At 34.9% G+C, this 27,469-nt stretch overlaps 2 protein-coding genes across 4 annotated transcripts; one reads left to right on the top strand and one right to left on the bottom strand.

The window, feature by feature from the left end:
* Positions 1 to 3,131: 3,131 nt before the first annotated feature.
* LOC135597511 (ribonucleoside-diphosphate reductase large subunit-like) lies at positions 3,132 to 8,359 on the bottom strand. Of its 2 annotated transcripts, XM_065090530.1 has the most exons (17): positions 7,907 to 8,359; positions 7,758 to 7,819; positions 7,599 to 7,686; positions 6,982 to 7,245; positions 6,656 to 6,896; positions 6,500 to 6,576; positions 5,744 to 5,914; positions 5,570 to 5,662; positions 5,345 to 5,494; positions 5,149 to 5,235; positions 4,897 to 5,061; positions 4,689 to 4,808; positions 4,140 to 4,342; positions 3,909 to 4,058; positions 3,681 to 3,828; positions 3,495 to 3,578; positions 3,132 to 3,378 (listed from the first exon to the last, which is right to left on the bottom strand). In XM_065090530.1, the coding sequence occupies exons 1-17, from the start codon at positions 8,132 to 8,134 to the stop codon at positions 3,277 to 3,279; spliced, it is 2,433 nt and encodes an 810-aa protein (XP_064946602.1). In that variant the 5' UTR covers positions 8,135 to 8,359; the 3' UTR covers positions 3,132 to 3,276. The 2 variants fall into 2 exon arrangements, 1 of the variants encoding a protein (XP_064946602.1); XR_010481283.1 differs by lacking the exons at positions 3,132 to 3,378; positions 3,909 to 4,058 and having other exon boundaries at positions 3,681 to 3,842.
* Positions 8,360 to 10,980: 2,621 nt separating this feature from the next.
* Positions 10,981 to 26,826, top strand: LOC103971824 (nicotinate phosphoribosyltransferase 2-like). Of its 2 annotated transcripts, none has more exons than XM_065090528.1 (15): positions 10,981 to 11,265; positions 12,264 to 12,408; positions 12,930 to 13,049; positions 13,192 to 13,326; positions 13,414 to 13,475; positions 14,719 to 14,794; positions 17,449 to 17,550; positions 19,067 to 19,183; positions 21,105 to 21,163; positions 23,876 to 24,050; positions 24,430 to 24,564; positions 24,632 to 24,730; positions 25,248 to 25,356; positions 26,251 to 26,363; positions 26,441 to 26,826. In XM_065090528.1, the coding sequence occupies exons 1-15, from the start codon at positions 11,090 to 11,092 to the stop codon at positions 26,516 to 26,518; spliced, it is 1,701 nt and encodes a 566-aa protein (XP_064946600.1). In that variant the 5' UTR covers positions 10,981 to 11,089; the 3' UTR covers positions 26,519 to 26,826. The 2 variants fall into 2 exon arrangements, with proteins under 2 accessions (XP_064946600.1, XP_064946601.1); XM_065090529.1 differs by having other exon boundaries at positions 10,982 to 11,265; positions 12,264 to 12,363.
* Positions 26,827 to 27,469: the final 643 nt, after the last annotated feature.

Below are 27,469 nucleotides of genomic sequence, written 5' to 3'. Positions count from 1 at the left end.
CCTCTGTTGATTGGTGATAGCAAACATAATTTCTTTATTATGATTTCTGATCTAAGGAGATTATCATGATTTGTTTTGACATTTGCTAGAAATATAACAAGCAGCTGTCCTTGTGGAATTGATGATATACATAAGAGGGGTTTTCTTTTGGAGGGTTTTTACTATGCTTACTGCAGGGCAGGGCATTCTTAATTGTTTTAACTTCAAATGGCATCCAAGTACTTGATCAATGATAAGGGCATTCTTTTGCATGTGAACTATTTTCTTTTCCTCTTTGTATTTTTTTTTTGCTTCTTGTAAAAGCTGTGAAAGATCAAAATGACTCAGTACTGCAGCATAAATTGAACTTCCAAGAGAGGAGAGGGAGGGAGGGATTTGTCAGAAGTTGGGAGAGATTGCTGCACATGTTTTGTTTGTAGTCTCTATCAGATGTTCACTTGGTATAAATCACTTGAGATAATAGTGAATATGAGCTCCTAGTGGCACCAAGCTACATGATGTTACAGGGCATCATGCATGAAATAGAAGCTTTATCAGTAGTTGTTGTTGTTGCTCTTCTTCTTCTCTTCCAGTTTGGCTAGTGATTAATTTATTTATAATGGGAGGAATATCAAATTGGTGCTATGTTCAGGACAGCTGTTAGTGGTTTGTATGCCAAATTTATGTGGTCAATGAAGTTCCTCTGATCTGAGTTCTACTCTGTGTTGCATTTTTGATGTTTGCAAATGCATGGCTTGCTTCATGGATGAGGATTGATATCACAAAGGGCTTATTTCCAGTCCCAGAATTGCCTATTAACTAACCTGGACCTTTGGCTAACATGAGGTTTTCTTCATTTTCCAATCTGACAGTGATAATCTATGATCTACATTGATGACTTCCCTGCAGGAGAAACAAGTGTTTTACTTGGTCAATTAAGGTAATTGATCTCTACTTGAGTTATAAAAGAAGATTGCTAAAAAATGATAAAATATAATTTTATTAAATATAATTCCTTAATTAATTATATTTTTTTTATAATTACTCAATTTGTTTGGAATATGAGATATTTTGGGTTGATATAAAGTGACATAAAAGATGATATTTTTCAGGTTGGTGTAAAAATGTTCAGAACATCATCTTTGAAATCTATAATCCATCCTCTTAAATCTTAAAAACGTTAAATCAATCTAATAAGTGTAAAAGATAATATTTTTTTATCTCTTTTTTGATTTTCAGTTCGTTTTATTTGATTATTTATTTTTTTATTATTTTGTGTCATTGATGATAAAAGATGTTTTGGTAATTAAGAAAAGAAGTAGAAGAATGGGAAGAAAAAGAAATTGAATGGAAGGAGTTAAGGAAGAGCTGTTAGGAATTAAGTGACAAGTTTAAGATATTTATGTTCATTTTGATGTTTTTAATCTATTCAAACTGATACTACATTCTCCTTTATATATTATAATTTAATATTAATATTTGTTTTTGTTTAGATAAATTTACATCCACTAAAGAATGTTACATGAGAATAAAGCAAAATTAGAATACTTTATGTGAAAAAAATTAGAAAATTTATTTTTAAAAGATAAAATAATATTTACATTATACATTTGCATTTATATTCAAAAAATTTTACTTCAACAAAGATAATGACATGCTAGAAAATATTTTTATGATTTTTAATATACCAATTTATAATCGATTATCATTGGGTTAATTATGTATTATCTCCTATAGTTAAACCCTTTTAGTATCCCGGTGTTAGACTTAAAAAATTTACATTTAAATCTCCATAGTTATTAAAATAAAACATATAGCTCTATTTATCATAATATTGTCATTGTTATCAATGAGAGTAAGAAAATAATAAGCAAAAAGATAATTTCAACATTCCAATTACGTTTTCGGTGATAACGGATGACGACACTGCTGCAGGCCATGGGTGATTATGATCGATGAGAAGGAAGAGCAACGATAAAGGATGAGACGAAGGGACGGGATAAAGAGGGTAACACTGATGCCGATGCTCTACATCTGCATTGACGTCGTTGGGTAACTGAGTCGGCACCGACGCAGTAATCGAGCAACATTGAAGAAGATACTATATATATATATATATATATATATATTTTTTTGGTTATCTTTTCTTTGTGAGCAGTTACTATCAACGAATGATATTTTGTCTTGGTTGATTTAGTCTCGTTGTTTTATAGCTTCTGATTGCTCAAAGATCAAACAGTTTGGATGGACACCCATGAACAGGGCCATGGTAATGTGTAATGATGGTTGAACAACATTAATAATGATAGTTGACCATCATTAAATATAGTTAAATGCATCAGTTTGTCATCTCTTTAAATTTTAAAAAATAATGGATTTTATTATTCAACTCGAGATGTTGCGTGAGATATGGTGAGAATTTCAATGAGGTCCCAATTGGTCATTTGATTAATATGGATATTGGATTTGATTTGTTCGATAGAACCTCCTACAACGTTTAAATTAGAGCTCGAGAAAGATCAAATCATACGGTTTAGAAATGGTGTTATCGATAGCATGTGTTCTTCTTGATAGCATCCAAGGAAATAGAGACCAAGACCTTTTCTAGGTTAAGCCTACAAGGATGAGATGATGCTTGCATTTAAAATAAGACGTGATGTGCATGTCATGCCCATTAACAATAAAGATGCTAATCATGTCCTTGGCATATGAAATTTAAGTTTATTGAACAAAGTTTTGCAAGAATTTTGTATAAAATATTACAAAAATAATAGGTCTGAAATCTTTAATAGGAATAGCATTAGAGAGGTCCCAACTAGGAGGAATGGTAGCATTGGAGTAAAAAAAATCTCATGTTGAAGCCATCAATGATCGTTTGTTCAAATGATTTATCATATCCATGAAGATTTACTGATGAAAGTAAACCCAGAAACCCAAGATTACAGATCTTGGGGAATTCCACAAAACACCAATACAAGATAACTTATGATTGTTGATCACACAAGTTTAGAAAGAGGGAGAGCAACTCCATGACATGCACCAATATTATATCATGTTGATACAGAGCTACTTACACAAAGCATTAAGTGTAGATAGTGGCCATAAGTAAATAGCAAAAGACCTAAAATCGCAAGCTCTTCTTCTATCAAGCAAATATAAAAGGAGGCCAAAAGAGCTTCAAAAAGGAGGCCAGGAGAGCTCCAGTCTGAAGATAACCGACCATCGGTACTTTTCATCATTCAATCGATGATTGAATCACCAACTAAGAGTATCCCTTCGGCTGAAATATGATACGTCCTAACTTCCACACGCCATGCACGCTTCACCATTTTCTAGGGAACAAGCAACTTGTGCCAGTTTGGCTTCCACATCATCATCCTCTACCGGTTTATTAGTTTTCTGCATCCCATCCATATATGGAAATTCAAGGCCAATACACTAACATACCAGAAATAAGTTGATAATCAAAGAAACATGTGATTTGCAACTTGATGTAATTCATGAGGAACTCTAACCTGGAGCAAAGAGGTGTCAACTGTGAACTTGATTGCATCGGCGGCAGCACGTGTACGCAAATAGTACATTCCAGTCTTTAAACCCTACATTTTAATTTAGCCCACACAAGTTCCTATTCATCATACTAAATAAATAGTTTTAAATGAGCAAATTAAGATATTTAGTTGAGAGTTAAAAGATGTCACCTTAGACCATGCATAGAAGTGCAATGACGTTAACTTTCCGAAATTGGGTTGGTCCATATGGATGTTAAGACTCTGACTCTGATCTATGTAGCACCCACGATCAACAGCCATGTCAACTAGAGTCCTTTGCTTAATCTCCCATACGGTTCTAAGGTCAAAAGTCTAATTAACATATACAGAAAAGAATTTTAGACAATATGAAGAAATAATTTGCTTGTGTTATCTCACTTGTATATTGCTTTCAAATTATCTGGAATTTCAGGAATCTTGAGAATGGAACCATCATCATAAATTATCTTGTTTTTGAGTGTAGGTGACCACAGACCCATCTCAGTCAAGTCATGTAGGAGATGTTTGTTCACAACAACAAATTCTCCACTGAAAAAATTGTAGTTATCATACATACATACTGACTGATGCTTTCAAAAATGAACAAAAAATAATATGTTTAAAGCATACCTTAGGACCCTGCGACTGTAAATGTTAGATGTGTATGGCTCAAAACATTCATTGTTCCCAAGAATTTGACTAGTTGATGCAGTAGGCATAGGAGCAATAAGAAGAGAGTTCCTGACACCATTTTTAGATATCATTTCCCTTAATGCAGACCAATCCCATCGGTCTGATGGAGTAATGTTCCACATGTCAGGTTGGAGAATTCCCTGGGCAAATATTCAATTAGAAATCTTCCAAGAGTTCAAGAAAATGATTACCATGATATAAACCTTCTGTCAAAACATATCCCTCAAGTGATAAGTATAGCTTGATACAGCTAAAAGAACATTCCTTTCCAAGAGAATCCCGATTAACCATATCTGAACATGCATTCCTCCTATGTAAACTATAGTACTATAACATGCACATATTAGCCCTGCTTGCAAACAAGAAATGCAAAATGTAGTTGCATACAGATATTGGCTATGATGCTTTGAACAAGTTTTTAACAGAAAGCTTGCACCTTGAAGCAAATGAAGGAATACAAAAGAGCATTAGCTAATGAACCCAAACCTTGCTCACTGGACTTCCTTGATAAGTCTCATAAAAACCATCTTTCCTAGCAATTTCACAAGAAGCTCTAAGAGCATGGTAGTATATGGTCTCAAATATTGTCTTGTTCAGCTGCTGAGCCTGCAGAAAGCGTTAATAATTAACAAAAAGATTCACATCAAAAAACTAAAAGAAAAAAGAAAAAAATCACTTGGATGTCAACAATTACCTCGGGCGAATCAAAGGGCATGCCAAGTAAGATGAAAGTGTCAGCCAAACCCTGAACCCCAATTCCAATTGGCCTATGACGGAGATTCGATCTCCTTGCAGTTTCAATTGGGTAGTAGTTCACGTCAATTATTTTGTTGAGGTTTGCTGTTATTATAGCACTTACCTGCAAATAGAAGTATAGATGTTTCTTTAGGCATACTCTGGACTGTGGATGTATATATTTCATGAAAGTCTTAAAAATAGATCCTACCTCACCAAGCTTGTCAAAGTCAAAGTATCTGTTTGCCGACCCACTACTGCCAACCAGCTTGGATGGATGTGATTCTATCGGAACCCCCTGAGAGCAACTCATTAGAAAAACAAGAAATGTATTCCACGGAGTGATCTGATACCAAAAACTAGAATTCATTACTAGAACTATTGAGCAAGGATCCATGAGAACACACCTTCTCTCTGACAAACCGAGATAAAGCAATGGATGCCAAGTTGCACACAGCTGTTTCCGTTGGACTAGTGTACTCAATAATCTCTGTGCATAGGTTTGAAGACTTAATTGTGCCAAGATTCTGTTGATTACTTTTTCTATTGCAAGTATCCTACATGTGTATAAAAGCGACAACATCATGATTCAGAAAATTCTTTTTAAAGATCATGATAATTTGATCCAGTACCTTGAAAAGCATATATGGTGTTCCAGTTTCAATTTGAGATTTGAGGACCTCAAACCAAAGATTCTGTGCTGTAACAACCTTCTTCGCCTTGCCCTAAAGTTCAACAATGGAAGAAATGACTAATAATATTAATTGAAATTGTTCAAGAATTTGATATTTGCAGGATAGACTCACTTCTTTCTCGTACTTAAGGTAGAGTTTCTCAAAATCATCTCCCCAACAATCAGCTAGCCCTGGAGCTTCATTAGGGCAAAACAAAGACCATTGTCCATTACTCTGCACTCTTTCCATGAAGAGATCTGGAATCCAAAGGGCATAAAACAAATCCCTAGCTCTATGCTCTTCCTGCAAAAGAACTTAAGAATTGGACTCCACAAGATAAAAATAAGTAACTCTCCAATAATTATTCATTCAAAAAGGTGTTTGATTGTTTTTTAGCTATTTGCAACCAAGTAAGAACCTTACCAATAAAACTAGTTATTGTAATGGATTGAATAACATGTTTCACATAGTGACTTCTATACTTTTTCCTTTGTTCGTTTGATTCAAGATCACATATGACCTTGTCTAAGGTATTATTTATGCACTTCTTACTTTGGATGAGAACAAAGAGTTTTAGTTTTTTCCCCTCTTAAAGAATAAGCAACAGCCATGAGAAGTACGGATGCAGATGCACATTACCAATACAATACAAATGTCAAATAATCAGGAGCTATAAAAGTAGAAAACAATAGGGCATGGATGCAACAACAAAAAAGGAATATATACAACATGGTACATGACAAAGTTCGACAATGTTAAATAGCTAGTAATATATCATCATTCATGACGAATAGTAAGTAACTAATTAACTAGGCATAATTAAAAATAATAATATTTTAACATAAGATGTCGAGGCTTCATAGAAAATTAGAAATTAAAGAAGCATACCTTTCCATGGTTCTTTCTAAGCTCAAGAAATTCATATATATCAGCATGCCAAGGCTCCAAATATACAGCAAATGCACCTATAAGATGAAGATCAGCAACACAACTTTTGGAATTGATAACATGAGAATAACAGTAAGTGAATTCTAACCAAATTACCCTTTCTTTTGCCACCTCCTTGATCAACATAACGAGCAGTATCATTGAACACCCTTAGCATGGGAACAATACCATTGGATGTTCCATTTGTACCACGGATATAACTTCCTGTTGCACGGATGTTGTGAACAGAAACGCCAATTCCTCCAGCTGACTTGCTTATTATAGCACACTCCTTCAGAGTATCATATATTCCCTCAATGCTATCTTCTTTCATGCATACGAGGAAACAACTGCTTAACTGACAAAACCCAATAAATAAATAAGCAAACTGAAGAATTAATGGTAATTTGCAAAACAAAAGAACAAGTCTAGCATTTTGGTACCTGAGGCTTGGGGGTGCCTGCATTGAACAAGGTGGGTGAAGCATGAGTGAACCACCGCTGAGACAACAGATGGTATGTTCCAATGACAGAGTCAATGTCATCTTTGTGGATTCCAACAGCTACTCTCATCAACATGTGTTGTGGCCTCTCCACTACCTTGCCACAAACTTTTAAGAGATACGACCTCTCAAGAGTTTTAAATCCAAAATAATCATAGTCAAAGTCTCGATCATAAATTATCTCACTGTCCAGACGAGCAGCATTCTGAAATGTTCGATTGGGTGAGTTAATATAATCTTACATTTTAATAATACATAGAAATTCAAGTATGTCAACTAACCATAACCCTAAGCAAACATGTCTAACATGAGAGGGAAGGGAAATGCAAAATATAAGCACTAAATGACGAAGGACAGATTGTTTTAGTTACATAATGTGTCATTCTAATCAAGTATCATAAGACTCGATCAACTAAGAATAGTTGACATTTAACCACAATGCATTGACTAATACATCAGTAGACAACAATTCTATGAGCAACATAGTCGCAGAATAAGATCTTTGGTCCAGAAAACAAACATTTGATATCGTTTCTTGCTTGGTAGCAAATCATTTACCTTCATAATTATCTCGTAAACATCATCGGCGATCAAGGGTGCCTCCTGTCCAGATCTCTCATTGACATGATGATACATCAGCTTAACCCTGCACACCACCATCATCAGAAAACATGGCCACAGACAAAACTAATAACTGAATAGATGATGATCGTTTACGTTTCCGAAAATGACTTCTTTGTGTTCTTGTGCAAATTGGAAACCGCAATCCTCGCAGCAAGCTAGGAGAAAATGGGGGAAAACGATTTCAGCTTTGCCGAACGAGAACAGATATAATAAAGCGACGATGAGCACGAGGCAGGGATTACCGAGGCGTAGTCGGGGTGGTTGGAGGTCATGGCGGCGGCGGTCTCCGCGGCGAGCTCGTCGAGTTGACTGGTGGTGACGCCCTTGTAGACACCGGCGCACACCTTCTGGGCGACAAGCACGGGGTCACAGTGCTCCTGGCTGAGCCCGTAGCTCAGCTTCTTAAGCCGCGCCGTGATCTTGTCGAAGTGGACGGCCTCGTGCCGGCCGTCGCGCTTCACCACGTACATGTCCAATCCTTCTGTGGGGAGTTCCGTCGAACGGTTGGATTGGAAGCGTCCGGGGGCGGTGGATGGGGCTGCGAAGAACGAGGGCGGCGGTCGATCGCGGATTTAAAGATTTAGGGCTTAGTGGTGGTGGATGTCTTGTCCGGGACGGCTGATAGGCAATTCTGGCGCCAATCGAGGCGTCCCACTTTAGCATATTGTGTGGTTTGAGCTCTGATGGCGCGGGTTTTGAGGAGGGGTGCGCTGAGTGCGTGGCCTCTCGAGGTGATGGAGATGGAAACCTTTTAATATCGAGAGCGGATCGGATCGAGAATGATGTTTCTTAAAATTGGATCCGGATCCGCTTAAACTACGTTAAGCTAAGTTTGATCGATTTGATATGATGAAATAGGTGTTCAAATATAATTTGAATACTATTTCATATTTTGATTTATGCCTAGAATATTATTATATTTAGTACTATGTTGGTTGAAGATGGATAAAACCAACAATTAATGGAGGGTCAAAGGTGATTCATAATATTTAAGTTTATTATTCAAAGTTCTTTTTTTTTATTATTGACAATTCTCTTGATCTTGATAATTTTATTAATAATAATAATAATAATATTATTATTATTATTATTATTATTATTATCAATTTTTTTCTTCCACATAAAATTTTATTTTGTTTTTTTTGTCGATATCATCATCAATTCAGCTCAATATTTGACACCTCTTTGTTTATTGTTAATGTAGTTAACGTTTATGTGAGAATCCCTTGATGCTCATTGCATATATAGTCAAATGTGATGTCGATCAATGTCATCTAACCTTACTCGGTATATATATATATATATATATATATATATATATATATATATATATATATATATATATATATATATATATATATATATATATATATATATATATCAATCATAGTGGTAATATAAGTGTGATATAGTTTATTAATATTATTTTATTATTTATGTTCATCAAATTATTTAATGATTTAAGAAACAACTTATTAATATAAAATGATAATGGAGTGTAACTTGTATCTCCTTAATATGAGGATTAAATTTTGATATTTTTATATTATCAATTCATCATTGAATTTTGTATTACTATCTTCAATTATTTTTTACTAGCATAATTTTTTAGATAAATAATAAAATAATAAAAATTAGTCATTGAATCCAAGTTGTTTTGTGGATGAAATACTCTTGCCTCTATAAGACAATCATAAATATATAAATATCTCAAGTTAAATTTACTATCAATCTAACCCTAAAAAGGAATTGATGAAACTAACTTATTATTATCTTTGTTCAAAATATATAGAACTAACCTTAAAGTTTCACCCCGATTTGAGCTTAGAAGAATAATTTATTATACTCCTAATCATATTCATAAGAGTAGAATTTCATACTTCAACAATATTATTCTATTGTGGCATCCATAGTAAGATGTATAAATATCATATTTAAAAAAATATAGTAAAAAAATAGAATTATGATTAAATCATTATGTTTACCATAAAATTTACCATTCTTATTGGATTTAATAATTTTCATGTTTTAATCTAATTATTTTTTAACTTAAATTATGCTTACTTAAATGTATCAATAGCTTAGGATCTTATATAAATAAGATATAGATAGTCAAATTTCAAGAACTTATCTATAACGGTGATAAAGATATCACTCTATAAAATAAAAAATATGGAGTAATCTATAAATATAAGTCTATATATAATATCAGGAAGTTTATGAAACTTTCATGCTAATATTTTATTATAGAATAGTTGCTAATTCAAAATTCACATTAATGTTATATACATCATCATTCAAAATTTTATAACCAACCTTAATTGTTCTTTAATTTTTGAGTTAAAATAATTTCATACACATTATGGATAATATAAGTTGAAACATCAAAATCATTCCATCAAGTAATAGAAAGTGACATTCATAATAATATTTGATTTGAAACATACAAATATCAACTTATATTTTTTCCTTTCTAATCAAAATTTATAGTTTTTTTCAAATAATCTTCTTTACCAGACAAGTAGCACTTTAATGTGAATATTTTCCTATATTATTGTAATTGATAATATTTCAATTAATACATTCATTAAACAGAGAAGAAACTAAAATTATGGTGAGTATTTTATTTAGGATAATTGCTCATAATTGGTTTATCCACATCCAAGACATGTCAAAAGGATAAGTATGACATTTTTTAGGATTATTACATGATATATATGATTTAAATGTGAATCTACTCAAATTAGATTAAAAATTATTAAAATAGTCTAAAAATAGAGAAAAAAAATCAAAATAATATATTTTTATATCATATTTGCCTACTATATTAAAATATTGAGTCGAATTAGGTTAGCCTTTTAGCATTGTACTTATAAATAAACTGATCACACTCGATTATAAAATTTGTAACACTATACAATTTGTAAAACTCATAGTAGACATTAACATAGAGTGAAAATATAATATAAGTACTTATTCCATTTGTTTTTTTTTATTTTTATGGATTTTAGAAACTTTTAGAAACTAAGTCGATATATTTTCGTATTGACACTAATATCGTGTGTAATATAATTCTTCTACAACTACAATATCATAAAATATAACCATTTTATCTTAAATTTTTATGATGAAATAAAAAAATAGTTACTCAATTATTATTTTGTAAAATATTTAATTATAATTGAAGGAAATATGAATCGGTTTATTCATCGAACCGGCGGTTCATTCCATCGGTTTAAGAGCTTTGATGGGTAAACCGCGGGGCAATTATTTGTCCCATCGCCGTCTCCCAAAAAACGACCGGCCGAACTCCAACCGCACTATATTATGGTTCTCCGTCACTACCACGCGCGCTTGTTCTTCGCTTCACTCCCCTTCTCCTCCTCATCATAAGAATCGGAACCCTGGAAGCGGGAGAGGGCTCGATGGACTCGATGCAAACCGCCACCGGACCGAGGGCTGGTGAAGCGGGAGGCGAGCGGGGGCGAGCGGTCCCGCCGCGGCCGACGAATCCGATGGTCACCCCTCTCCTCACCGACCTCTACCAGTTCACCATGACCTACGCCTACTGGAAGGCCGGCAAGCACCAAGATCGAGCAGTGTGAGCTTTCCCTCTATCCCGATTCGTTCTTGCTCTCTCGAAGTTGATCGGTTGTTTATCTTGAACCTTTTTGATCAACCTATTGAGCTGTGAAGGGTTATAACAGATTCAAAATATAGTGGGTTGGAACTTGGAATTGCGTACAAATAGACCTAGGTGGACCAGATCAACTTCTCCAAATGTGGGGTTTGGATATTTGTGCTTTGAGAATCGGCTTACTGTCGTGGAAGAGCCATTTAGGAAGGCTGGATGTTGTTGGAAATCAATTTACTGAAATCGAAAACTGGCCTGCATATCATATGTGTTTTGATAAGTTCATTTGGTTTTCTATAATGTTTGCATAATCGCTGAATTACTTTTCTAGGTTGGTGCTTTGCAATACTTAAAATAGTGAGCGTAAGTCATTGCATGCCATGTGGTACATGAGAGTGGTCTCTGCATGTCATATGCTCTATTTGAGCATAAAGTCTGAAAACCTTGTGATGATATTTTATTTTCAGTGGCAAACTGGATCATAGTTTAGTTTGGTTACCTTTACAAAATTGTAGGAAAATACCATTCACATAAAGATACATGCAGATGTGTATGTCGTGGAGGATAACAAAAGTCATGGTAGCACTAGGACACACCTGTAATTTTTACGTGAGTTCATGGTTGCTCGGCAAGCAATTTAAATAACAGGGTTTGAGTAACTTCTGTTTGATACTATTTAGTGGCTTATTTTCTCTGCCAGAGGACTTGTATCTGAAATGTATATTGAATTGGTGGGGTGGGAACGATTACTTCCCTGACATTGAAAATGCATATTAAGTTGATTAACTGCAACTTCTTTGGTATCTCCAATTTTCCAATCATACATGTCATCGGAGGTTTCCTGTAAGAGTCTTCTGCAATGATTTGTTGTGTTATGCGTTCACCATGTGAGTTGAAATTCTTCTCACAGATTTCAGGGTTATTAAGGTTTTGTCATATGATCACATTATTTGCAAATTTTGCAGGTTTGATCTGTACTTCCGGAAAAACCCCTTTGGTGGTGAATATACTGTATTTGGTGGTCTCGAAGAATGTATACGGTTTATTGCTAATTTCAAATTTGAGGTGGATGATATTTCTTTCCTGCGATCTGTCATGCCCACATGTTTGGTAATTTGCTTTTAGGAAGTTTTCCATATGATTGGCTGGCCAATTAAACCATCTCCCTTTAAATTAATTCATCCTCTAAATTAAGCATATGGCTAATAATCGGGAATCACTAGGTCTTCTGATCGTCTAACTGATCTATGTTCTTTTCATGAAGGAACTTTATTGAAAGGCCTTAGAGCTAGTTTATAATGAAAGAGATGGTAGTTAAAAATGAACGATAGAGTAATATGGCGACACTTTATACAAAAACATGGCATTATGACAATTCTCATGTGATATAGAATATCAGAAAAATAATTTCTTAATGCTCCAAAACACATGTTGTACTTTTCTTTTCCATATTAATATATTGTCTTGTGACATCTGTGAACAACTTCACTGTGATTATTCTGTTTGGTGTAATGGTAATAACAAGCAGAGTTTTGTATGTTTAACTGGGTTTTGGTTCCATTGTGCCACACACTTTGCTTGTTATTTGTTATTCTTTATGCCAACTTACAGTTTATGCTTTCATTTTGTAGGATGGGTTCTTTGAATATCTCAAGGCAATCGACTGTAAAGATGTTGAAGTTTATGCAATTCCTGAGGGTTCTGTTGTGTTTCCTAAGATTCCCTTGATGAGGATTGAAGGACCAGTTGCTGTAAGTGCTGTTGAATAATTATGTGAAATATGTAGATATTAACTATTTTTTGTACATTAGTTGTTTGTTCAAAATTATTTATTCTAGGTATGACGGCATCAAATTGCTCCTTTAATATTTTGCATGACATCTGAATTTCCAGGTGGTTCAGCTGCTTGAAACACCATTTATAAATCTTGTTAATTATGCCTCTTTAGTTACCACAAATGCTGCAAGGCACAGATTGGTCTCAGGAAAATCAAAAACATTACTTGAATTTGGACTTCGACGAGCACAAGTCGGTTTTGTTTTCCTTCTCATTGTTGTTCATTGTGTGGATTTTGCATCTTCATAATTTCTTTTTTTTTTTTGATATGATGCTTAGGGGCCTGATGGAGGAATAAGTGCCTCGAGATGCTGTTACATGGGAGGATTTGATGCAACAAGGTTTATTATGTTAAACAGTGAATTTTGTATCCTAGTGGTCTCATCATTTAGATATTTAATAATTTTGAGTGAAAATTATCTGATGTTTCATTCTGATCTCTGGATGATCAGTTTGTTCTAAGCTGAATTCTTATTGCTAGCCTCAGTATGATGCAGTCTTACCTGCCCTAGTGAGTCAATGGTGATTGTAAATGTAGAAGGCAAATGCTCTGCACTACGATAATATGTCTACTTGTTTATAAAGAATCTCAAGCTTAATCTCTCAATTTAGATGTCAATTCTTTTAGCTAAGTAATTTAACAGACTAATTCTCCTAGATAAGATTAGAGAGTGAGATTTGGTACCATGGTAATAGTGCTCCTTTGGACTTGGTTGAACAAACTTTGAGCGACAGAAACAACCTCCCTACTTTCAGGGGTAAGTATGTTTGCGTTGACTGTTAAGATCTAACAAATTTAATCAACTCAAATATCTTTTTTGGAAATGAGTTCAAGAAAATACATCATAGTGATGAATTGCTTGAAATATCTTTTATAAAGCTTACATTTGACGAAGAAACTTATCATATATGAGATAACACATCTCACACACTTTATATTATGGTGGATAATGTATAATCTCTTCATATGGCAATAAAAAACGCTTTTTCATATGGTGCATAAGCTCTAGCAGGGTGGCCTTGCTTGACTGTAGCATGTCCTTGTAGTCCTGTGCCTGAATAATGTTGGTCTTGGTCTGTTCTGGATGGAACCCCAGGCCCAGGTATTAGGTCATTTTCTACTAAGGGGAGAATAGGTGTCTAAAGGATGATATAAAAGATATGGCACAAGAGCTAAATTGGATCTCTGACAGTTTGTCAACCTTTGAGATTTTATTTTTAGGTTGATAATTGTGGCAAAAGATTTTAGTGGTCTCATAAAGGAAATAGCTGTAATTGTGCTTGACAAAGTACCATTTCACCTCTGCCTTTTCTGGATCTGAATTTTGCAAACCTTTAATAAGGTTATGTTCCTTTGTCATATTTATTTCATCCAGTTGACTTAGATAACGGTTCCTATTGTTTTCATACTATGTATTAACATGCAGATGATTACTTAGTTCGGAAAGAACAGCATGGTGCCTTTATGCTTGTTTATGTAATTGGCATATGTTAAAAACATTATGACATTTTAAATTTCACTTTTTAGGAATGATCATTTACATTTAATGAATTTTATAATGAAATTACTTTAGCTCATGACAGTAATGTTGCGGCTGGAAGGTTGTTTGGCATACCACTTCGAGGAACTCATTCACATGCCTTTGTTAGTTCGTACATGGTTAGTGAATGTGAAACGATATGTTTTTTTTTAATATTTTCACATACAAGTCCCTGTGTTATTTGTTTATAGAATTCCCATGCCTTCTGATTCATCTCGCTCCTAAAAGTTCTCCAAAAAATTGAAACACACTCCCACATATTAATGTCCACCTAACAGCCATTTTTATCAATGTTATTATATACCCTTGACGCTAAATACACGCTAAATACACTTTTCTACTTTATACCTTGAAAACACAGTTTGTATCATGGGAAATGATTATTCAGGTGGAATTTTCTTAATCAGTATTAAGTAGAAATTCTTTGTTTTTAATATAAATAAATTTGTAATGCTCTAGTTCAGGATACATCAGCAACATAAATCTTGCTTTCTGTGAGAGAGGCAAAATCTTTTCATTTGTAGTTAAAAGTTAAAACTATATGACATCAAGCTCTAATCTTTTCAACTATTTTCATATATATATATATATATATGAGTGGTTAATTGTAGTCTTGAACAAGCATTTTACTGTTGTTCGTGGAGGAGCAGTAACTGGCAATTTTACATGGACAATCAATGCTGTAGAGGTATTATGGTTTATGAGTTGAAGGTGGTATTGGTGATGATTGTCTGATAATAGAATATGATTTCCAGCATGCCCATGACTAGATGCGAAATCTATTGCTTAGTTCTATCCATAACTGACTATATAATTATTTCTAATTTATTAGGGTCTTTTGTAAATGGAATTGATAACTACCATTAGGATGCAATTATTTTCCAGTCTTGGCAGAAGCCTTTCATGGGTTTCTTGACCTTGAAGATGATTTGAGGATGGTCTTGAATTATGGGATGGATAAGATGGATAATCAGGAGAGGACATTCTTAAGGTTGCATTATAGATCCAAGTTTTAGTTCATCAGATCACTGAGGTGATTGATGAAGGGTTGTAACATACTAACATGTGTTCAGAGCAAAATTGGTTCAGTTTTCGTTTTTAACATCTGCTGAGCTTCTATGACGATGTTGGAGTGGTCATATCACGTATGAACATTAACATCATGATCTTAGTCATAGGGACATTTGCTAGCAAACATGTCAGGGGCCCTACACTGCTTGGGTTTAAGTCTTCAAAAAGCTTCAGGGGTCAAGCACTGTTGACTATCTCATGAGATTATATTAAATCTCAAGGGTTGAGTTTCGTTTTCTAAAGTTCAGGTAACATCTAACAGACCATGTTTTATTTTAATGCCCTATGATTGGACAGTCCATTTGGTGAGGATTGAAGAGAAATTGCAATCATGTGATCTAAGCTAAGAGTTTAAATCAATGCTTGCACCGGAAAGGATCCTTGCCATTAATAATTAAGGATGATGCTTAGATGAGGACTAATACACAAGATTTGCTTTGACAAATAGCAAGGCAATATGAATATTAAGTTGAAAAGCGAAGTGGATTGCAATGGTAGAATGTTAATTTTGATGGTATTTTTTTGAACACATCCAAGTTTGCTGCTAGTTTAAGGTTTAAGCATGCTAGAATTCATGCTTCAGGGTGAATGGCAATCCAAAGGATTACATATAGGGCTGGTGGGGGCATTGGGGTAAGGATCAGTTGTCAGAGTGATAGGACGAGACATAGATGGTTGTTATGTATCTGGAATTGATGAAAAATATAGTCTTGGTCAGCCATGGTCAGCTGCTGAGCAATCTTCCTTTTAGGAAACTGATGGAATGGATTTAAAATATTGACTGTTATAGGAAAAAATGGATTGCTGAGAATTTCCCATGGAAGAATTTCAATTAAGTGGTGAAGGATTCATTTGGGACTTCTGGGTTCTTGACACTCTTCTTTAACTTAGTGAAAGATCGCATAAATCCAAGTGTGGACAAAATGCATAGGGAATATATCATAAATCATCATGCATGGGCAACAACGACAGTAGAGTCAATTACATGTCAAGATGTAACTGAATTCATATGTAACTTCCTATGTGAGTTATTTTAAGCTTATGGACCTTGTTGAGAGGAAATTTATATACAATTTGCTGTTTGTTACATTATGAAGCAGCTTGAGTAAATTGGTACTCGTAATATAGGATGGATAGGAGTGAACCTGAATAGATCCATGGTAAATTCATCTCCAAATAGTGACTGATTTGCCGCTCATTTGATTGCCAATGAGCTTCCAGCAACCGAGGGAGAGCTATCAAAGGAGGTGAAAAAGATAGTCCTGTTTATACAAAAGAAAATTACATGAATTGTCTCGCTGAAATGAGGTGCACTCCTCACCTTGTGCCTTGCATCCAGGCTTCAGGAGTTTTAATGCCTCATTGTGCCTCAAGCCTTTGAATATACTCGTAGTTTGAGGTACACAAGTTTGCAAAAATATTCTATTAGTTGGTGCAAGCTTACTTGTTTAGTGGTTGACGAAGAGCTACAGTTCAGAGTTTTGGTTACAAATTAGCTTTACCTTGGTGTAACTGAGAATATATCAGAAATACACTTATCCTTTTCAGAGTAAATTCTCTGTTCTACAAGTCATTCCTTATAATTCCTTTTTATTCTATATGTTTTATCTTCTTTCTTCTTTATTCCTCATTGCTATAAGTATTTTTTCATGTTAATTAGTATCAGTCGTTGTATCAGTTATTCTAACTTGTGGTCTTTTAGGGTCCTGATGAGATCACTGACAAAGCACTTCGCAGACGAGATGGCTCAAGCACCTGTCAAGATTTTGTTTCTCTGGTTCAGACTTGGCTTAGTAAAATTCAGGTGGTTTGACTTTTTTGGTTATAATTGGCATTTTTGTTTGCAAATTGTATGTCAAAAGCTCATGGTTTCACACTTTCACTATATGTCATCAACACAAATGATATTGCCTGTTCAAATTTGACATGTTACTTGCTGAATCTTAAACAATATCTTGCTTACTGCGTGTCAAGTATTTATTAACAATTTGTTGATGAAGGTGTCTTCTTATTATCTTCAGATCATCTGCTTCCTGGACTTAGTCTTACCAGTTGCATATTAAAATAATATGTATATAGTCCTTGTTTGCTGTTTTATTGGTGTACTGGAAGGTTACAAACAGTTATAACATCCAACATTGCTGATATTCAATGAAAATAAATGACCAAATGCGAGATCTCCTTGTAATACTTGTTTCATGATCTTTAGAAATAGGATTGACTGGCATCCTTTGCTAAACGAAAAGAAATAAACAGAGTTTTCCAGTGTGTTTGATGATATTTTTTTCTGCTCCTTATGCGACTGCATTTATGCATGTCTTAAAAAACAAAAAAAAAGATTTCTTTTTTTTGTTTTTTAAGAATTTTGCTTTCTATGGTTTAATTAAAAGTGATAGTTAACCTAGGGCAAATCTGAATTGTACTTGAAGATCAAAAGGAATGGCACCGGAAAGAAAAGGATGAAACCTGAAACAGAGATTCTGCACTAACAAAAAAAATTATATATGAAATAATTTATTTTTACAGTTTATAATTAGCTGCACAGACCTCTAACAAGCACTCTAGGTATATTGCACCTTTCATTCAGACTAATCATTTGGTGCAGGTTGTTTCTTTCTTAGTCTACTACTCTACTTATTGCCAATTTCATGTGGAGTAAAGCTGGTGCAGCAGGAAAGCCATGCCTGCAAGTGACTCTATTTATGTTAGTCTTGAACAGGGATTAATTTTTGGAGCATGAACTGAACCACTGAACCTTGCACCCACTCTCTACCTTGTGTTGGACATCAAGTAACCATTTCTGGGCACTTATTTCAGTGACTACATTGTCCCACTAATATGCAATGTATGATCTTCTAATATACATTCTCAAGAACCCCAAGGGATGCAACTGAATTGTAACTTAGGCATACCTGCTTTCTAGTCTTTGATTCAGCTAGGTAAGCTATGAAAATGGGATTTTAGTACCAGGAAAGATTATTGGCAATATTAAAAACCATTGTTTTACTCTAGAATTCTTTGCATCTTTGTGGAACTGAGACTTTTCTCACTGCTTATATGAGGAAAATAAACCATAGCAACCTGCACATGCTTGTTCTCTGCACTAAAACTATCTATATTAGTCTCATAAGTTCTTCCCTAGAGAAGATCCATCGATACTCATTATTCTTTCTTTTTTTTAGTGCATTAGCCATAATTAACTATGTGATGTGCAGATTCTTTCTCTGTTTATACAGAAGAGTATAACCCATCATTAATCTATCAGCTTTTGTTTTGAATTTGAATATTTGGTGGTCAAAGCTGTTCTTTCATTATTTCAGTGGGCAAATTCATTTGTTGGAACTTTTGGTGAAACAAATCAAAGTGAGCTGGCAGCATTTACATCATATGCTTTGGCTTTTCCAAATAGTTTCCTCGCCCTTGTAGATACATATGATGTAAGTAAACTGATATTGGTCATTTTTTCAATTTATTCTGATAACTTAGCAATTTACTTGTTAGTTATTGTTATTGGCCACATGTTGTATTCACAAATCATTTCCAACTGTTATTTATATGTACTGTGAAGTGCTTTAATTAAGCTCCACATTTAATGCATTGCTGTAATAGTTGTTGATCTTGCTTGTATATATATCCTGGCATCTATCTCAAACTCTTCATTAGCAATGCACAAATTCTGACATTTTTTTAATGTGCAGCTTACTTTCCTGAAAGAGGAACTCTATTACTGCCGAGTAGCAGAAAAGATGCTATCTTGTTTATCAATTTTGCTGATGAAATGGAGTAGTATCTAAGACATAACATGATAAGTAAATTGACATTCTTGCCAAGTAGAAAAGTGAAATATTCTATGATGTCAAAAATTGCTAGGAATTAGGATGACTAGAAAGGTTGAGTTTAGTATTTGACCAAAAGCCTGAGTTTGACTATTAAATTTCATATATCTATAGCACAGCATGGTTCGGCATTTAAATCTGAGTCAATTGATTTTTTGTTTATCTCTATTCAGACATGGTTGGATCTACTGTTTTAATGTGTAGATATGATGCAAATTCCAAAGTATAATTTTGTAGCAAATATAGCCATAGCAAGTTTGCATTCTATTGAGAGGTGCAATTGAGGGGTACATGTGCTGATTCGCTCCATGTATGAACAACAAGGCAGTAGATGCAAGGTTTTATGAATGTTTTCTTGGAATGACTTGCTGAATTCTTATAGGTCTTAAGTTTTTAGGTACTTTTTAGGTGTTTCTTACCTTAAAAAGTTCCTACGTAAGTACCTTACAACCTGATGCCTGACTTGTTTGTGTTTGAGTGAGGCTGGTATTCATAAATATTTTATGAGATTATTTGTTGATTTGCCTTTATAATTTATAATATTTTAATGTATTAAATTCAGAGGTTCAGACTCCCATCAAACTGAGCCATGAAGGTTGTTTCCTATTGTTGCTTTAATATCATGGCTTCTAAAGAGTAATATCTTAGAAGTAGATGAAATCGCAACCTCTAAGATTTAATTTAGGTTATATAGTGATGTTCAAGATTTTCTGCATAAACGTGTCATACGTGTCTTCTCTGCTGACTATTTAATGAACATCCTGTGAATGTAACAAGGTTTCCAACATCATATGGTTTATACCGTGTTCAAGGAGGATGGCTTATTTAATCAAGATATCACATAGCAAGATGAAAAATGTGTTAATGTGATAATAAGAGTAGAACAGATAGATTTAATAACAAATACATGGGGTGATGCCACATAGTCCCTGATTTGGTTAGGATTTGGTGAGCCACATCCTCATAGAGATCGAAAGCCTCGTTTCCTCATGGCATCTTTCGGGGCCCATTTCAAAAGACGACCATACGGGTCATGGACCAGAGCATACAATACACAATGTGCTATTGAATCGGAACAAATGTAGATATCAGGGATATAAATCACATGACTCTTAAACTGGGAGGCCATAATAATGCCACATTGTATAATGATTAATAAAAGAGGTCATGGTATGTTAGCAATTTGTCAAAGGAGACCAGGATTGGACATTGCACAAATTATTCAAAATCTGCATTATTACCAAAGCTAGTCCACTGAATAAAATAATTGGTGAATGTTGATTCTTGAAACAAAGCCATTTGTGTCAGTTTTTGATGGTTGTGGACCATGGTTGTTGTTTACACATGTGATTGTAGACTTGATTTTTAATGTGATTGTAGAGTAACTTAACAATCCTCATTAAGAGGGCACTGTATCCAACACCATTTTTTGGTGCTAATGACTTTTGATGCCAATCTATCAGATGTATTTTTTTGGCTTATCATAATAAATCAGCTGAATTTTTGTGTATTTTCTTATCAGGTTATGAAGAGTGGAGTGCCAAACTTCTGTGCAGTAGCTTTAGCACTTAGTGATCTGGGGTGAGCTTTGAGCCTTCCAGTTTCAAATAATTTTTTTTCACAATTTTCTACTGCATACACTTATATATGTATACTATACTTTATATATTCTCATTCGTAATTTGAAATTTGAATCCTTCTAGTCCATGTTTGAGATTTTTTAGTTTCCACATGCAGGTTTTATTTTTTATTTTTTGCTTATTCTTTTACTTTCGAGCATCAATTACAAGTACCTACTGGATTCGTGAAGTACACGGTGCAATTTAAGTCATTTTAAAAAGCAATGTGGAGTCATGTGATTTATATATGTCAGTTTTCACCTCCCTAGAATTTTGTATTATTTTGTAGCTTTGATCTTATTTTTGAACATCATGGAGTTTTTTGGTATTTGATTGTTTGCTTGTTAATTGTTGTAAATAAATAATCACACGGTCATAAGCAAGCATTAGGATTGCAGCTTTGTGTATTCAGAATGCCTTGAGTCTCGTAGGCAATTGGGTGACATAGATATTATTAATGAAAGTTATGTTGGGAAATCTGATCAGAGCATAACATGCGCAGCGGAAGAGCAGAAAACAAAAAGCACAAATTTCCTAGAATAAGTATCTCGTCGTCGTGCGAATATTGGTGCATATAACGCGAAACCGAAAAACCACGCGTATCAAGTGAGATTTGTGACCTAGCGAGATCGTATATCCTTGTAAAATCCCAGATCTGTAGGAGTAGATGAAGGAGGTCAACTGTCCTCTCTAGTAGTGATCCACACGGTAGATGCGGCAAAATCGCTGCACAATCTTCCTCTCCACGTGCATCACGTGATCGGGCCGACCCTTCTTGCTATTTATAACTTTATATACCCTCAATTGGGGTTGTCGGCTGAGGAGGAGAGAAGAGGGAGGCGAATGGGAGGGGCAGCCAAGAGGTGATTGGCTCATACCATCTTTTGGGCCCTCCTATTTATAGAGGTTCTTGCCATAACCCTAATGGATCCTGTCATATTGGGTACTGGATCTATATCCAATTACCTAAGTCTCTTGGATTAGTGGATCTCTACCCAATAATCCTTTATTGGCTCTTATTGGATCTTATCCACAAGATCCAATAATTTAGGGGCTTACTAGATATCCAATAAGATAGGGGCTCTAACGAATATCTCATATTTGAACCTCTATTCGTCGTAACACCTACCATATGTGTATGACCCTCTAGGCCTAATATCGAGCTGGTTGTGAGTCGTATATGTTAGTACTCCTTCTGACTCAGTGAATTATTATCTTCATAATAATTCACTTAATTCATCGACTATGGATGTACTAGGCCACTACGCCATAGTCCCCAGACGATACAAGGAGATCCAATACATTGGACTTGTCTGTTCTTAGTTATCATGTATCTATAGTCGCTTATCTATATAATATCCTAGAAATCGTATACCGGGCATGGTGCTGTCAGGCCCATACGAAATCTACTCGAGTCTCGCTCTAATTAGATTTTCCCGGAGAACTCTTTCTCTCTTAATCTGAATGACCCTGGCCAGGGATTTGCCTGAGTAAGAACACATAGAATATTCTTCTCATGACATCGAGAGCGGATAATCCTCTATCGATACTCAATTACCCTCGTAACGTTGACTACCACTCCTGATGGCCGGTTGTGCTAAATCTGGAACTTCTAGACATATAAGTCCGATACCAAAGAGTGGAGCACTCATACAAGACATCATTGATGTCTCAAGTTTAAGAACCAGACATAACTATGACCATAGAATCGTTGTCTGACAATGAGGTATCATCAACCATCCAACATTCCATGAGCGGATCAATCAGTGAACTTATTCTCCAATGAGCACCTGCACTGTATCCCCAATGTCCCCACACAAGCAGCTATGAGACCAGCCACCACCATCATATGAACGAGTACAACACACCAGTCTGTCATGTTATCTTGATATCCCTCTCAAGTAACCTATGATCGGGGTTATTTATGGTCTATGTTTAAAGGCGAATCAGTCTTATTATCATGATTTTATCACGATCCAATTCCCATTGCACAGATCCATGAACATCACAATATATACAACATACAACATAAAATGAGAAAATATTAATAAATAATAATAAGTAAAAAGACTGTGTAGCGTGTCATACATGTCATTACTCACGTGATTGGCTTACAGGACACCTATGACGAGCAAGTCAAGCTTGGAATAGGGTCCGCCTGTTTTGAACGATGATTAAAGCAGAAAGATCTTTGTTAGGTTGTTGTATAAATATGGAAAGTTTCTTGGAGTTATCTACTAGCAAGACAGTTGACTTCCACCTAATACTCATGAAGTCTTATGCAATACTGGGTGAAATGGAGTGAAGACATGGTTATAGAATTAATAAGTTGCATACGTAGAATTGTATTTACTTTGTCTAGGGAAGTTGATGATGTTGGCACATTTAAGTTCTTTATTTCTTAACTCTTTTCTGGATATAGCCGGTTACTAATTACAAAATTCATGAAAAGGTGTTCAGACTCTGCATGGAGTTCAAATTTTTAATGGATTAATTCTTTTTGTGTCATTAATTTATTTTCTTTTACTTATTTTACATTCTTTTCCCACTTTATCTGCAAATTATACTTGGTTGATATTTCTATCCTAACATTCAAGATTATATTCCTTATGCTCTTATTGGTAAAATTACAGTAACCTAATTGTTTCTGATGACATTATAGGTTTTGATACAGGTATAAAGCAATAGGAATTAGGTTGGATTCTGGAGATCTAGCGTATTTGTCGACTGAGGCTCGGAAGTTCTTCTGTGCAATAGAGGAGGAATTTGGTGTACTTGACTTTGGGAAAATGAGTATCACAGCTAGCAATGACCTCAATGAGGAAACCATTGATGCCTTGAACAAGCAGGTGATTATCTTGTAAAAAGCTTGTCCATTGAGCTAGAGCCCATTGGATAACCTGCTGAAATAGAGGGCTTATTCCTTTCATTTTTGAATCACCATGTGTTGCTCTTTTGGTTGTATGTCTGAATCCTCTATTTCAATTTGTTTCTATTCAAGAGTAATTCCTAAGTTCCTGTCATCTTAAACCTACATCATTGTCGTTCTGTTTTTTTTTTTGTATTCATGCTGCACACTTTGTCATGTCAATTTTTTCGGTCTTAATCACAATTGCAGGGTCTTTGTAGTTAACATATTTGAACATGGTTGTATTCTTCTCAACCTTTTGCGGCTTCCACATTTATACCATGCTCTAATTGATGAAAACTATCTAAATCTGTATGCAGGGTCATGAGATAGATGCCTTTGGAATTGGTACTTATCTCGTTACATGCTATGCTCAAGCTGCTCTTGGTTGTGTATTCAAACTAGTTGAGATAAATAATCAACCTCGAATCAAACTTTCCGAAGATGTTACAAAGGTATCATGGTGTACTAAAACGTAACTTCTGTGATGATTTTCTTATCAGCAACATTTCCTTTTTCTAGGTCTCTATACCATGTAAAAAACGATGTTACAGACTGTATGGAAGGGAAAGCTACCCGTTGGTGGATATAATGACCGGGGACAATGAACTTCCACCAAAGGTATCATTTAACTTTCTGCATTGACCCAATTGCTGAGCTTTAACATTTTATCTTTGGGCTTCATTTTGGTACATGATATTTCTCAGTATGAACTTGTAGAATCTCCTAGAAAGTATTATAATCAGCTTTTCTGTAGGATCATAAATTGCAAAAACTCGGTGAGGCAGAAACCTATCATCTGTAGGATTCCTCATTTTGAAGCTGTATTGTTAATTTTTTTGGTATGCTAGGTCAATTGACATAAATCTAACATTTCATATTTTTGAGGCTTCATGCTTTTTAAATGATGTTTCTCAGTATGAACATATACAATCTCATAAGATTAGTACAACAATAAGCTTTTCTACAGGAACATAAATTGCAAAAACTTACTGTCAGAAGTTCAACTTATCTGTGACTTTCTAATGTCGAATTCCTTTGTTATACAATTTGACTTCTGTAGGCTTTGTCTGATTGAACTTTTGGGAATGCTAGGTTATGTGCATTATTAACTCTATTGTTTTTTTCCACTTAACAGGTGGGAGAGAGGATTTTGTGTCGTCATCCATTCAGTGAATCTAAGAGGGCATATGTTGTGCCCCAACATGTGGAGGAGCTGCTCAAGTGCTACTGGCTTGGAAATTCAGGTACAAGCCCCCCACGCTCCAATGTTCACAATGGAGTATGTGGCTGCTATTTCATTTACAGTTAACAGCAAGACAACATGAAAAAATAGCTAAAATGATATTTGATTCTAAAGCTCAACTAATATACATGGATTCACTTTTTCAAGTTAATTTGGATTTGTGAAAAGTGGGATCTTTTGTATTGGACTTGAGACAATGCCAACCCTTTAAAGAGTACAAGAGATTTCTTTGCAATAGAACTTCAGAGTGTCATGTCTTTAAAAGCTTCTGTTTGGTATGCAATTGAGGTAAAAACTTGCATTTAACGTTAGGGCAATCCATTGCATAAGAGGATAGGGAAGCTTCAGTGGTCCAAACTTCATCCTGAAAAGGGACATTTAAAAAGGCTACATCTCGACTTTCTTCTTTTTCATATCTTGTATCTGAAGTAAAAGATCGTCTTGTTTAATGAACATACACAAAAATCTATATATCAACTTTGTTAGAAAGAGAATTAGTTTGTTAGGCTGAGATATATTTGGTGGATATCTTTTCCTAATTAAGTAATTTGTTGAAATGTAATCTTCTTACTCTTAGACTAACTTTGCCATGACAAAATAAGAGAAGAAAGCAGTACTTTGTTTCATATATTGCATCTCCTTAAAGTAAATTGAAATGCAGTGGTTATTACTGTTTGGGTAAACGCTAGGAACTTTTATCCGTTTATGATGCATAATATTTGTGAGCAGTTATTAGTTATATTTAACCAAATGCTCTCATGGCTGAATGATTTGTTTTTGGATTATTGTTTTGGCATTCGCTCTCTCCTTGGCAGTTCATTTACATGAATGATTAAGAATGATAAAAATGACAAGTAATGCAATGATGCACTGATTTGGTCTTTTGTTCTGGAAGACAAAACAAGAGCAGAGCTGCCTTCACTGAAGAAATCCAGAGAACGTTGTTTGCAGCAACTAGAGCAAATGAGACCCGATCACATGAGGAGATTGAACCCAACACCATACAAGGTTGTCTTAGCTTTTCCCTTCCACTGTTGCATTATCATCGTATTGAATCTGGACTATTGACACTCCACCATGACCAGGTAAGCGTGAGCGCCAAGCTGTATGACTACATTCACTTCCTCTGGCTTAACGAGGCACCCGTCGGTGAGCTGCAATAAATGGGTTTATTGAATAGCCCTGATCTCGGTGAACATTAAAAAACTGCATCTTCTATAATAATAATAATAATAATAATAATAATAATAATAATAATAATAATAACATCAACAATAACAAAATCTCCATTCTGATAGCAATAATGAATAAGAGACTCCGTTCGGTAAGATATCCTAATGCTTAGCGTACTGTTGCACGCCTGATAAGTCAGGCCCTCGAGTTCAAGTGCGTGTAAGAATATATATTAATAATATAATGCTTATGCAAGGATATTAGTATAAAGAAAAAAGGATCATCTATTTATTATCAAGTTTGTATTAATTTTGTTTTATCTTCTATGAATCTTCGCATGTAAAGCCTGTGTAGACGTCCTCATCATGGAACCCAAATCTGGCACATGAATATAACGGACGGGTCAACTTGAGCAGGTCGTGACCCGGCTCGCACGCTCAAGTGATGGTGGTTCTTCCACCTCTTGGGTTAATTGATGTCACGTGGGAGCTGGGCCGTTCAATTATGGCTCCGAGCGTTGTTTCCGGTGCCATTCTTGTCTCCTCACATGACCCTTCGCCAGTATCGAAGGGTCCCCGTCTCGAATTATGTCGAGTGTTAAACCATATTGATCACAGCACCATGGAACGAGGAGGTGCCCGCGGTGCTCCTCTCACGCACGCCGTGCCGGATCCTCGTAGCTCGTAATCAACCAACTCGAAGAGACTGCTTAATTTGCCTCGCTTTTTTATATGATCTTTCATCTACTAGCTACACCCATTGCTTTTAGCTTATAACATTAGCTAGTAAGAGTTCTCCGTTTTCCTTCTGGCTGATCGGTAGTTATTCAAAAACTTTAATGTATAATTAAACTCTTAACGTATTCTCTCTCGTCTTTTACCTTCACTTTTGAGCTGATCGGTTTATTGATGCTATGATATATATTATTTTATATTAATATA

Source organism: Musa acuminata, chromosome BXJ1-11, assembly GCF_036884655.1.
Source record: "Musa acuminata AAA Group cultivar baxijiao chromosome BXJ1-11, Cavendish_Baxijiao_AAA, whole genome shotgun sequence".
Taxonomy (NCBI): domain Eukaryota; kingdom Viridiplantae; phylum Streptophyta; class Magnoliopsida; order Zingiberales; family Musaceae; genus Musa; species Musa acuminata.
Note: the sequence above shows the minus strand (reverse complement) of the source record. Positions and strands in the feature narration are given on the sequence as shown.